This window comes from Danio rerio, chromosome 20 (genome assembly GCF_052040795.2).
Source record: "Danio rerio strain M-AB ecotype USA chromosome 20, GRCz13ab, whole genome shotgun sequence".
Lineage (NCBI taxonomy): Eukaryota > Metazoa > Chordata > Actinopteri > Cypriniformes > Danionidae > Danio > Danio rerio.
The window spans coordinates 39,897,625-39,911,159 of NC_141040.1; the positions used below are offsets into that span (position 1 = coordinate 39,897,625).

Below are 13,535 nucleotides of genomic sequence, written 5' to 3' on the forward strand. Positions count from 1 at the left end.
GAGTGGAAAACTCATCCAAGAAGGAAATTCAACTAAGTGAGTGGCAAAAGAATTAAAAAAAGTCCCAGTCACCTGTGTCTAAAAACTGGTGCGAGTATAAAAAAGATTATAAAAGAAAAACACACAGGCAGATCACGGAAGACATCAATGCACAATGACAGAAAAACAAATAGCTAACTTATTTCTGTTCATTTATTAATTTAAATTATATATATATATATATATATATATATATATATATATATATATATATATATATATACAGTTGAAGTCAGAATTATTAGCCCCCTTAATTATTAGACCCGTGTTAACTTTTTTCCTCAATTGCTGTTTAACACTTCGCTGAGGCCAGCTTCCAGCCTCCACCGCGGTGACTGAAGCTCTGCACAAGACTGTTGGCCAGCGGAGAAATTAAAATAGTCGTGCCCAACTGAGCCTGGTTCTCTCACGGTTTTTTTCTTCACTCCTATCAGGTGAAGTTTTTTTTCCCTCTCTGCTGTCGCCACTGGCTCGCATGGTTCAGGATTGGTAGAGCTACGCATCGATGAATTTGCTCTTCAGTGTTTGAACTCTCAGTAATGATTTTAAATCACGCTGAACTGAGCTAAACTGAACTGAACTTAAACACTAAAACCTGAACCACACTGTTCCAGTTACTATGACCATTTATGTGAAGCTGCTTTGACACAATCTACATTGTAAAAGCGCTATACAAATAAAGCTGAATTGAATTGAATTGAATAATAGTTTTAATAATTCTAATAACTTTTCTAATAACTGATTTATTTTATCTTTGCCATAATGACAGTAAATAATATTTTACTACAGATTTTTCAAGACACTTCTATACAGCTTAAAGGGACATTTGAAGGCTTAACTAGGTTAATTATTTTAACTAGGCAGGTTAGGGTAAATAGTCAAGTTAATGTATAACGATGGTTTGTTCTGTAGACAGTCGAAAAAACAATTAGCTTAAAGGGGCTAATAATTTTGTCTTTAAAATGGTTTTAAAAAATATTAACTGCTTTTATTCTAGCCGCAATTAAACAAATGAAACTTTCTCCAGAGGAAAAAATATTATCAGACTTTAATCAAACATACACTTTAATGTTTTAGAACTTCAAACTAATTCAAATAATAGTCAAATATAACACAAATAAGCACATCCTGCAGTTTTCGAAATGAAGGTTTTTTCATACTACATACTGAAGCCCGCATGTGAAAAAGCCCTGTGTGCGGTGTTGGCCAATCTCTTTCACACAGGACTATGTACTTTTGAATTGAAGTGTTTTCCTTAATTCTAAAAACATTTATTTCAAAATCAAATCTGGATTGTGTTATCTTTGACTAATATTTAAATTTATTTGATGATCTGAAAAATTAAAGTGCAACAAACATACAAACAATAAGAAATGAGGTAAACCCTTTGTCACACCACTGGATCACATTATAAGAGCGTTCAGTTATTAAACATTTGTTTTGTGTGTATGGCAGTTACTGCATGTCATTTGTTTATTTGCTTTGAAGTTAAGATCATCTAAATGTGGTGATAGCTTTACTAGAATAAGTAAATGTAGACTTAATTCACTAGATTTTAGCTAATTTAATTATTTGCTTATTTGAGACTTTCTTTGTAAGTTTTTATTTGTGTGTATATATATATATATATATATATATATATATATATATATATATATATATATATATATATATAAATGTTGATCTTGTAGGATTTTTTTTTTTTCGGGTCAAGAAAAGTTTGTGACATAAGGAAAGTAAAAATGTAACAAAATTTAACTACTTACACACTGGCTATTTATTATTATGCATTCTTCAGCGATCTTGCATCCTCGTGCTCTCATGTAACGTCATCATCAACTGCCGAAGTTCAGTTCTAAAACTCAAGATCGAATAAACGGAGGATGCGTGAAATTTCCCGGATGTGTTTTTGATATCGAGGACGCATTAATGCACACTTGAGCGCAAAACTCACTTGAGAAGTCCCAGAAGTCATTACGGCTGAATAAAGGAGGTGGGAAGCGCGGAATTTTATATAGGTTTATTATTAAAGTTCAGAGATATAACTTATTTATCTCAGGAGTTTTCCTAAATGAGACAATGAAAGTAAACATTAACATAAAATTCCTAATCAAGGGATACCACATTAAGGATGTTTATTTGCTGAAATTCGTATTAAAATCAGTTTTATTTGTATTGTGCAACGTATATTTATAGGGTCTTTATGCAATACATATTGTAAAAAGGGAAAAACAATAAATCGATGAAGGCTGTAATGTTTAAATAATTTTCCATTGAAAATGCATGCAGGTCATGTGATTATCAGGAAGAACGCAGCATCTCATCTTTCACAGGGCGCGTTCTCTGATATCGGGGTCTCCTGAGTTCGTTCTTCTGAAGTAACTTGGCTAGACCTGTCTCCACAAGAACGCGAGTCCCTTCTCTGAATTTGAGAAACAGCCAATGTCTTGGTTTTTATGAATTTTTTTTGATAGATTTTTAGTAAAAGGCTATTGGAGTATTATGTGTTTGAAATGATTTGGTGCTAGGCTTGGGTCAGTATAAGATTCTAACAATATGAAAACCTTTGATAAAAATGTTACGGTTTCACGATATCATGGTGTTGTGATTACTGCTTTTAAATATATTCTTTTAAATGTCTGAGTGAAAAACAACAACTTTTTCCCTATTGAACACAATATATTTTATTTTCAGAGATATTTGAAATTTTTTGAAACAGTAAACATGTCAGGCTAAATCATTGCCTTTTGCTGTCTACATTTATTTCTAAAACACATATTTTTATTTAAAAACTTTTAACAGCTATCTTTTCTGTAAACATAAAGTAAAGCCACTAAACTGTTCAGCTCTACGGCATTATTGGATATTGGTGTTTGTTTTTCAGATGTTTCTACAGGAGATTATGTTGCCCTAAAGAACGACATAAAAGAGTCATAAAAAAACTTACATCGTATCTTACATATTACTCCATGTACTGTAGAAACAGTAACAGAAAATTATGGTTTTAAAATCTTGACTTTTTAAACTGTGGTTAACCTTAAAACCAGTTATCATCTCATGCCTATTTAGTGCTATGAGAGGGTTTTATGTGATGTGTATTTTTTATTTTTTTTTTGTCGATAGTTTCCAAAATTTTTCAAAATATCTTTGTTCAACAGAACAAAATAACTCAAACAAGTCTAGGCTGAGTTAAGGATTAATTATTTGTTTTGGTGAATTATCCCTTTAACGGTCTCTCTCTCTCTCTCTCTCTCTCTCTCTCTCTCTCATTAAAGTTTTAGAGAATCGGATATGGTACTTTTAAAGCTTAAATTATTCTGCACCTCCCAAGACATTTGTTTGCATATTAGACAAAGTCTGCTGTTGTCAAAATAATGATTCTTAATACCAAGCATTCCTGAGTAAAATAACATTCTTCTAAGTATTCTGTCTGCTCATAAATGCTAAATTTTACAACTGCTTAATAACCAGCCTAAATATAGACAGTATACAGTGCTCAGCATATGTGAGTACAACCCTCACAAATCTCTCATTTAAATTCATATTTTCAATTAGATGCTTTAAAATATTATGTTTGTTCATATACATTAGATTAATCAATATTAATTAAATCTATATGTTAGAGAAAAATATAAAATAAAAATTTCAAAAATAGCAAAAAATCAAGAAAAATAATAATACATACAATTTTGTTGAAATGTTGTAGTTTGTAATTTTTTTTGTAATATTTTGCATGAATTTAAATGTATTGTCTTTCCATTTCTAAAGATGTTCTCTCTATGGATAAACATATTCATTTTTAAAAAGGGGTGTACTCATTTAAGCTGAGCAATGTATTGACTTCTTAATTTGATGACTGTAAATAAAGGAAGAACAGAAAGTTATTCAGATCCTGAATGACTGCATTCCTGTTGTATTTTTCCTTAATGCACCAGCCGTGAAAGAATTTAAAAGAATCTTTTTCCTCTAGCGTGCTTTCTGATCACATCTGATTTATTAAATAATTGCTTTTGACCTAATTGTTGAGTAAGGAGTTTGATATGAGGAACTGTATCTAAAAAATGCAACCAGTTTTACAGAACACTGCTGCTGGAGCGGTGCTCTTCCTCCTTTTCTATGGTTTCCCGGACTTTAATGAACCTGCTTAGTTTATGCAAATATATTTAGAAATGAAACACTTAGAAAATGAACAATGACTTCAAAATCATTAGCACCTCACTGCACATATCTGTGGTCTCACACAAGCTTACGGATTGAGATGGTAATACAAACACAACTTGCGTTAGTACACAACCTGTTTTACAAGAACATGTATGACCTGTTTTTAAGTGCCGCAAAAGCTATTAGCATGCATTTTTGCTGCCCCCTGCACCTATTTAGAGCAAATTATGCCTGTTTGCTTTACCATGAGAGGCCAGACAATAGGCTGATGTTTTAGATGTTCTTCACACTAAACAACCTTATAGGTTATTTGTTACTTCTGAAATATGGCCCAATGTTGTTTACTAAAATAGTGCACCTACTACAAAATAAGACCTAAATCATTGTGCTTTTTCAGCAAAGCAAAAAAAAAAAAAAAAAAAAAAAAATGTGTTGTATTATTAGCACAAAAATCATGGGTTTTTATCCCAGAGTCATACGTAATTCATGACAACATAACTTTTATTAATTTTTAACTGTCACAAATATAGGTTAAAATAAGCTGCTTTCACAACATATTTAGTCGTTGTTGTTTTGTTGTTGTTGCTGTTTTATGAAACTCTCAGTGGTTCACAACAATGTTGTTGTCTTATATTCTACTTCGACAGCTAAAGAAAACCGCCTTTCCATTTTTTTGTTACAGTGACATGAGCTTACCTTACAACTTATGGCAGCACACTCCCCCAAGAGGTTGAGAGTATGTAGTACAGTTTGAACATAATTAACCCTTTGATGCACGAGCTATAAAATAGATATAGGAAAATAATAAGCTTAGACAAGTCACTTTAGACCCATGTAGTGCATCAAAGGGTTAAACAGATCATACAAAATGCATGCTATTTTTATTTAGTGCTGACCTGAGTGAGATATTTTGCATAAAATAAAAATATAATTTTGCATAAAAAAAATAGATTAATAAATTAATTATATAATATATGGGGCGAAGCAGTGGCGCAGTAGGTAGTGCTGTCGCCTCACAGCAAGAAGGTCGCTGGTTTGAGCCTCGGCTTAGTTGCCGTTTCTGTGTGGAGTTTGCATGTTCTCCCTGCATTCGCACGGGTTTCCTCCGGGTGCTCCGGCTTCCCCCACAGTCTAAAGACATGCGGTACAGGTGAATTGGGTAGGCTAAATTGTCCGTAGTGTATGAGTGTGTGTGTGTGTGTGTGAATGTGTGTGTGGATGTTTCTCAGAGATGGGTTGTGGCCGGAAGGGCATCCGCTGCGTAAAAATGTGCTGGATATGTGTGGCGGTTCATTCCGCTGCGGTGACCCCGGATTAATAAAGGGACTAAGTCGACAAGAAAATGAATGAATAAATGAATGAATATAATATATATATATGTATACAATAACTGGTCACTTTATAAGGTACACCTGTCCAACTGCTCGTAATCATTCAACGCAAATATATAATAAGCCAATCACATGGCAGAAACTCAATGCATTTAGGCATGTAGACATGGTCAAGACGATCTGCTGCAGTTCAAACCGAGCATCAGAATGGGGAAGAAAAGTGATTTAAGTGACTTTGAACACCAGGGCACATTTGTGATGTGGTGCAAAGGGAGGTTCACATAATGGATGTGCAGGCGACAAATCTGCAGCAACTATGTGATGCTATCATGTCAAAATGAACCACAATCTCTGAGAAATATTTTTAGTACCTTGTTGAATCTATGCCAAGAAGGATTAAGGCAGTCTAAAAGGGGGTCCAACCTGGCACTAGTAAAGTGTACCTAATAAAGTGGCCGGTGAGTGAGTGTGTGTGTGTGTGTGTGTGTGTGTGTGTGTGTGTGTGTGTGTGTGTGTGTGTGTGTGTGTGTATATATACATATATAAATTTATTAGTTCACAAGACAAACATAGCTGAAATGAATAAAACAACTGTTTTAAATGATTTTTTAATGCTGTGTGGGGTTACCTGCTGTATGATCAGCATTTTTTCTGCTTTGGGATATTTCTTGTTTGTTCTGAACAGTTAAACTGTGCTTTTCTTTTCTTTCTTCCTCCATGTTCTGCAGAATCTCCAGTTGTCGAGCATATTTTGCATATTTGAATGCAGTAACTATGATTTCAAGATCCATCTTAAAAACCTTTTTACAAAATTGGAGATGTCAAATTCTTGTTTTGATGAAATATCATTTTATTCAGATCTTATCTCACAATTAATGGCAGAACACTCAACCAACTCATGGTTGAGAGTACTTTTACAGTAGTGATAAATGTCAATAGTTAAAAAAATGAAAGAGATTGTACAAAATGCATGCTATTTTTAATTAACTAAGTTTTATTTAGACTGAAGATATTTTACACAAAATATGTATATTAGTTCACAAGACAGTAAAGCATATTACAGAAATCTATAACAGAAACTAATAAAAGCTGTGCTGCTCAAGTCTCATCAGCAGTTGCTTTAGCAGTCTCGATTTGCTTTGATGCCATTCAGCTTTACTCTGCTTCATACAACCATGATAATAAGTTTTGAATACTCCAGCTCATGAACATGATTTCTGCAGGAGTCCCGTACAATGTAATGAAGACCACAAATCCCATGATTCCATAAATAGTAGTGGCGTCATTATTAAAACACGTTTTTGTTTGTTGTTAGCGTGCCCTCTAGTGGCAAAAATTACATACTGTGCCTTTAAGTCAATTCAAAAGCATTCAATAATTGAAAATTTTGCAGCATTTGGAAATTTCAGAAACATTTGGAATATATCATAACAGAGCAGAAAACCAACTGGAAAATAATTCCCCATGTGCCCAATATAAAAAAAGAAAACAAAAGGGACCTTACTTGTGCTTGTTAGGGCACCTGGCCACCGAAGCATTTTTCCCCAAACTTATTTTTTTGTTGCAGTCAATGGAAGTGTTGTTTTCATTGTTTTTTTTTTTTTGTTTTTTTTTCTTCTTTTTTAATTGTTTTTTTTATGTGGGTAGCTTAGCAAGGCACTGAGTGTGCATTATACTGCACTCTTCGATGAGCACTCTGTATTTAAAAGAAAATCTCCAACAGCTGGACAGGTAAGCATTTTTAGAAGAGCACTGGCATATTCAGCTCTCTGGTGGACATGCACATTTATGATAAATAAGCTGCTGTTAAAAAGGAGTTCCTTTTTTAAAGTTTAGCTTAATGTCTTTAATCACTGAACTCACAATTTATTAACGACTAAATCATGCTGTGAACTTTTTTTTTACACAAATCCTCCCAAAACACAGAATCTCTACTCCACAAAACATTAACAGAAACTGTACAGTAGGTGTCTACAACTGGGTGTCTACATCTGAAAATGAGCCATTGGTGCCCTCTGAAGTAAGTCTGGAGGAATTGTTAGAACCAGACACATTGTTCACATCTGCAAACAATTACACACAAGTTATTCACATCAGAAATGCACACTGAAATGTCTTTACATTCGTTTCTTTAGCCAAATGTAAAAATTGACAACATTCATGATTCATACTTTAGAAAATATATTTCTAGATTTCTGTTATCTTACTCTTCTGTGGTGTCTCTTGTCTAGCTGAAGATGATGCTCCTCCACTGGTGCTCTGTAAGGAGATAATAAATCAAAATCAATGGCAGTGTAAAAATCTATAAGCAACAGATTAATGTTGAAAATTAAAGTACTGTAGATAAATATGTATGGTAGGACATTTATTTACCTTGGTAAAACGGGAAGTGATTTTCTCTAGTAGCAGTTTTCCTCGTAGTGACTCTCGAACCTGCAACAAAAGAGTTCCATGTTAATCTATAGAAATCTGAGCATTTTCTAGATACTTGATTATTACAAAGCTCTCTAAAATACTTGATTTTGATTCATTAATTGCAACATGCAGTAAACACATTCATTCATTCATTTATTTTTCTTTGGCTCTGGGATTGCCTAAGTGTAATTTACAGCCAACTATTTCGGCATACTAAATGTTTTATGCAGCAGATGCCCTTCCAGCTGTAACCCAGTACTGGAAAACATACACTCTTGTATTTACACACATACTCATTCACTAAGGCCATTTGTGTTTACCCAAGTCACCTATACCACGTCTTTGTCATGTTCTCCCCCTTGTTCGCAAGTGATTCCTTCGGGTGCTCTGGTTTCCCCTACAGTCCAAAGACATGCGCTTTAGGTAAATTGGATAAACTAAATTAGCCATAATGTGTGAATGCAAGACTGTATGGGTGTTTCCCAGTGTTGGGTTGTGGCTGGAAGGTCATCCGCTGTGTAAAACATATGCTGGATTTGTTGGCGCTTCATTCCGCTGTGGCGGCCCCTGATTAATAAAGGGACAAAGCCTTCAACTTTTTATCAGAGATCATTTTATTTCTTGCAATTGCAAATTTATTTTAATCTTACACTTGACATTTGGAATTTTAAACCTGTTATTTCATGGAAAATTCATGGAAATGTATAATTGAAAAAAATCTCACATTTTCTTTTTTTGTTTGTTTTTTACATTATCACAATGTTTATGTCTAAATTCCCAAGTACAACATTTAAGTACAGAATTGAGATCAAGTCTTTCATTATTATTGCATATATATATATATTTATAGATTAAAAGGCAATAATAATGTGTATGTCGAGTAAATTGACTATGGGATTATGGGACATAAATGTCTGTTCTCTTCTTTGGGAAACGAGGGTTATGTACGTAATCAAGACATTTACCTACAGTTGATCACTACGATTTTACATCAAGTTGATTAACTAAGCATATCCTAAGCACCAGGCACGTGCACACATGGGGCTCAACCTGTCCAGTGCACATGCCCTTTTTAGTCTTGGATAGAAAGTGGCCCTCCAAAATGATCAAAAGTGCCCCCGCGACGCGACACACATTCGGTCCCGCCCTTCAGTAGGCGCGCGACAACAACGCTCTTGAGTATGCGCGCGATAACACCGCTCTTCAGTACGCGCGCGATAACACCGCTCTTCAGTACGCGCGCATCCACTAAGCAGATCTACACCAATTCCCCAACGACCCCACGCAGTTTTACCCAAGCACCACCAAAAAAAACCATAAAAACTATCAAATGTCCCTGGCCCTAATTACCAGGTAGCCATCACATTCGTGCTGAGGTGAGCCTTGTTCAGGGAATTGAAAAACTGGCAATGCGTGGTCTTGGCTGAGGCAAACAGGTCAAAAGCAAGAAAGCAAGGTATGACCACCTGACTAAGGAAGCGATGTCTGAAACATCGGCAACACAGTGGAGTGATGGTCACTTGTTGGGTGCTTGTGCGCCATGTTGAATCGATCCAGACAGGCCATCACTGACGAGGCATGCTCTCCGGTGAGCCACATGCTCATAAAGCCCAAGTCCAGCTCCACAATGATAAAAAGGGATGCTTTGCTTGGTGAGATTTGCTCTTTTCCCAGTTGACCTGCAGCCCCAATAGGCTCAGGTACACCAAATCCCTGTGCATTTTCAACTGTCCCCAAGATTGAGCTATGATTAGCCAATTGTCAAGGTACAGTAGTTGAGAATGCAGATTCCTGCCTGCCAGAGCAGCAGTAGGGCACTCTCCACAACCTTCGTAAAGACTTGAAGGGGAGGACTTTGTATTGCCATCCTTGACCTTTGAACACAAACCATAGGAACGGCCGCTATCAAGGAGGTATTGAAACATGTCCAATTGCTGCAAACCAATCCTGGGGACGAATAATAATACTATAATAATATAATAATAATGCGATAATGTGCTTATGCATGAGCATCCTGAATGGTATCCTGTCCAGATACCATTCAAGACTTGCAGGTGCAGAATTAGTCTTGACCCATCAGGCTTTTTAGGCACAATGAAGTACTGTGTGTAGAACCTGGACTTCATTTCGACTGTAGGGACCGGCTCAATTGCATCCTTTCTCCAGTAGGACTGCAATCTCTTTGTGCATGACAGGGGGAGCTGCAGAATTCACAGCTGAGAAATGCACATTCTTAGAAGGCTGTCAGGCACACTGAATCACCATAGCAGTGTCTGATTGTACGAATGAGCCACAGTGATGGGCTGGGCAGCAATAAACACACTGGCAAAACCCGCAAGAGAGGCACCATCCAATCGACCTCTGCTGTACCAGATGTGGGGAAGCTTGCAGGGATCTGAGGGCCACACTCAGAAGGCAGCATGTCCCTTGGAAAGTCAGGCAAGTGCACAGGGGTATTTTCCTTGTGCCTCAGACCCTGACCAGTGTATGGCCATACACCCAAAGCACACCACAATCACAAGGGGGGATCTCTCCACAACACCACCAGTATGCAGCATCAGGTTGGATGATGCGATGGCAGCCACAGGACAACAGCGCCAGTGCGCTCACCACACACCAGCTATTGGTGGAGTGGAAAAGCAGTGATGAAGCCAATTGGGTGGATGGGGATGATTGGGAGGCCATGATCATGACCTCAATGTAATGCATATAACAGTGAATTTGTATTTAATCTAAACATCTGCTAAGTAAATGGCTTTAGTAAAGGTATTTACAAAAAAAAAAAAAGAAAAGAAAAGAATGAACCCATACCTTGCTGTCTAAAATTGTCCCAAACAGCAAAACAAATAATCCCTATTAAAGGAAGAAGAAGAAATACATTTATTTTTTTAAAGTAATATCAGTTGCAATTTTAAATTATTTAGAAAATACTTGGGGCCAGATTTACATAACAGGCCAAATCAGCATATTCATGAGCTACTTTTACTGTACCTTCATGCTCCTTTTACCTTTTCAGCACTAATGTGTAACACAGCTAAACATTAATGCTGAAAAGGTAAACTGAGCAGTAAATCATGACATTACTTTTAAATGCCAAATTAAATGCCAAGTGAAGGTTTGCTCTAACACAAGCAATATGTAAGTCTGGCTCACAATCAATACATTAAACAAATTACAATGCACAAAAATATTAAAAAGGATTTTTAGAGACAAATAATGATACCTGGAATGAATTGAGGAGTGTGAATACCACATGGATGCCTAATTTACGTGACACCATGGTTCCAATTCCAAATCCCCATGTTAGACCAAAGAGAGGAGTCAAAAGGGCCACACATCGGACAACGGCAAAGAATGTATGTTTCTCATCTGGTTGAGTTGCGGCACCAACTCCACTTTTCAAAATCTTGTACAGAACCACAACCAAAACCACAAGGTTTATGGCTACAATAGTGAGAGCTGGAATCACAAATGCCAGTAGAGCCCTAGATTCATCCCAGTTCAGCCAGCATGCTTGTTTGGAAACATAATTCTGAGGTCCAGCTGTCGACGCAACAGTGATGGATGCTATGAGCAAAGGTGCACCGTAACCAACTGTGAAGGCAATGATCATTATTATGATAATTGACATTCGGGAAAATACCATGACTGTCATGTAAAAGAGAAGCATCCCTGAAATTAACATCCAGAAGAAAAGAGCCAGGTAAAAAAAGTGCATAAAGAAAACCACTGGACTGCAGCGATTTGCATGGGTTGGCATGTCTTCATCTGAGATTGCAGCTTCAATGAAAAAACAGATGTTTGCTATCAGTAATGACAGGGCAATGTTGACTAAGCAGACATGTCGAATATAGGAGGTGACATTTCTGACACCTCTGGTTGATGTCACTGATTTCCAAACGATAGCTTCAATAATGAGGCATAAAATCAAGCTGGCCATTGAAATAGATACTCCAATGTAAGTTATATAGGCTAAGACTTTTCTGTCAATGTCAAATGGTGACATTAGAATTGAAAAAGAGGTTGTGTGGTTGCATTCACATGTAATTATGCCAGAGTCATTTCCTACTTGCTTTACTTCACATCCAGTGGAATCCCATGCGTCAAAGTCAAAGTTCCAAAAGACGCACTGAGGATTTCCCAAAGATTGATTAGTAATGCCGAACACAAAAGATATGTTGTTAACTGGCTTATCAGCTTTAACAACAACCACGTCACCATTGATAAGTTGATCTGATTCCGTGCTGCTGTTATAATTCGAAATTTTACGGGTTGGAAGGATATTGTTAAGAGTTGTGAAGATTAAGATGGTTGCTGTGGTCATCTCAGGAAGCTGTGGTATCACAATCTCAGTAGTTGAGTTTGGCAATGTTGATGTTACATTGAATGAGTTACTAACTATAGTTCTGATCAGCTGAATGTATGTTTGATTTATTTGAAAAAAGTTTATGAGACGTTCACTTATATTCTCGATGGCGTTCAGAAGTTTAATGTTGGTGTTTGCCGTGGTGTTGCCATTGATCAGTTTTTTCCATGTCGCAATGGCATCATTTGATAAAGCAATGTCTACTATTTTTAGGAAACTCTGGAAAATTAAAAGAAAAACATGAGATATAAGTAATACAAGTACATAATGATGGGGTGACCACGCATAGCAACACATATGTTTCTCATAGAGTTGATCAAGTTGTTGATTGTGGCCAGTGGATTGTTGGTCCTCACCTCTTCAATGGCTGTGCGAATTTGCTGCATATTGGCAGGAACTGGAATATGCTCTCATATATGCCAATCCAGAGCATACAATATATGCTCAATAGGTGACCAGTGAGTGTGTGGGCTACGCAAGAAAGAACTGGAATGTTATCAGCTTTCAGGAAGTATGTACAGATCCTTACAACATGGGGTCATGCATTATCATGCTTCAACATGAGGTAATGTTATTGGATCAACATCTTTTACAGAACCACAATCAAAACCACAAGGTTTAGTTAGTGGTGGTAACTCTGTGCCTTGAAAATGCCATGCATAACATACACCTGCACATACCATAACCTCATCACCACCATGGGCCTCTTGATGCATAACATTGACATTTGCAAAGCATTTACCTACACTGAAAAAAGATTCATCGAATTTACTACATTTCTTTTAAAGGCAAGTGATTGTAAACAACTTATATGGGCTGAATTTAAACAAATTAAATTTAGTAATGTTCAACTTATATTCAATATCCAGCTTATTTTCAATATTCAGCTTACATAAACTGTTGCAACAATTTGCAATGAACCATTTTTTCAGTGCACATGATGCCATGATGTCTATCATCTGCCCTGCATAGCGAACACTGCTCCAGTGTGCCAGATGCTATTGAATAAGAGCATTTGCCCAATGATGGCCACTCATTTGTACAGTAAAAACCTGTTGCAACAGCTTTCTGGGCAGTACCGCCGCTCCCTATACGGAGAGTACGCAGGCTCCGTATAGGGCCTCAACTCCGGAGGGGGGGGACCATCTCGGCTGCTCGGAAATTTTTTTTTATGTTTATTTACTAATATTAACATAAACTGCGTGTAAATAAAACATCTATTG

At 36.5% G+C, this 13,535-nt stretch overlaps 2 protein-coding genes and 1 long non-coding RNA gene across 4 annotated transcripts in view; 1 reads left to right on the forward strand and 2 right to left on the reverse strand.

The window, feature by feature from the left end:
• adgrf3b (adhesion G protein-coupled receptor F3b) overlaps nt 1–13,535 on the reverse strand; it is a 671,400-nt gene that overhangs the window by 227,728 nt on the left and 430,137 nt on the right. The gene's annotated exons all lie outside the window — the stretch shown is intronic.
• Nucleotides 1–13,535, forward strand: part of LOC141379381 (uncharacterized) — a 100,234-nt gene that overhangs the window by 38,623 nt on the left and 48,076 nt on the right. The gene's annotated exons all lie outside the window — the stretch shown is intronic.
• Nucleotides 6,368–13,535, reverse strand: part of LOC100535565 (adhesion G protein-coupled receptor F5-like) — a 31,116-nt gene continuing 23,948 nt past the window's right edge. Inside the window, 5 exon segments of one of the 2 annotated variants that reach the window (NM_001442642.1) lie at nt 6,368–7,594; nt 7,739–7,790; nt 7,905–7,964; nt 10,758–10,799; nt 11,170–12,531. In NM_001442642.1, coding sequence (NP_001429571.1) covers nt 7,503–7,594; nt 7,739–7,790; nt 7,905–7,964; nt 10,758–10,799; nt 11,170–12,531 — 1,608 coding nt within the window. In that variant the 3' untranslated portion in view covers nt 6,368–7,502. 2 annotated transcript variants of the gene reach the window in all.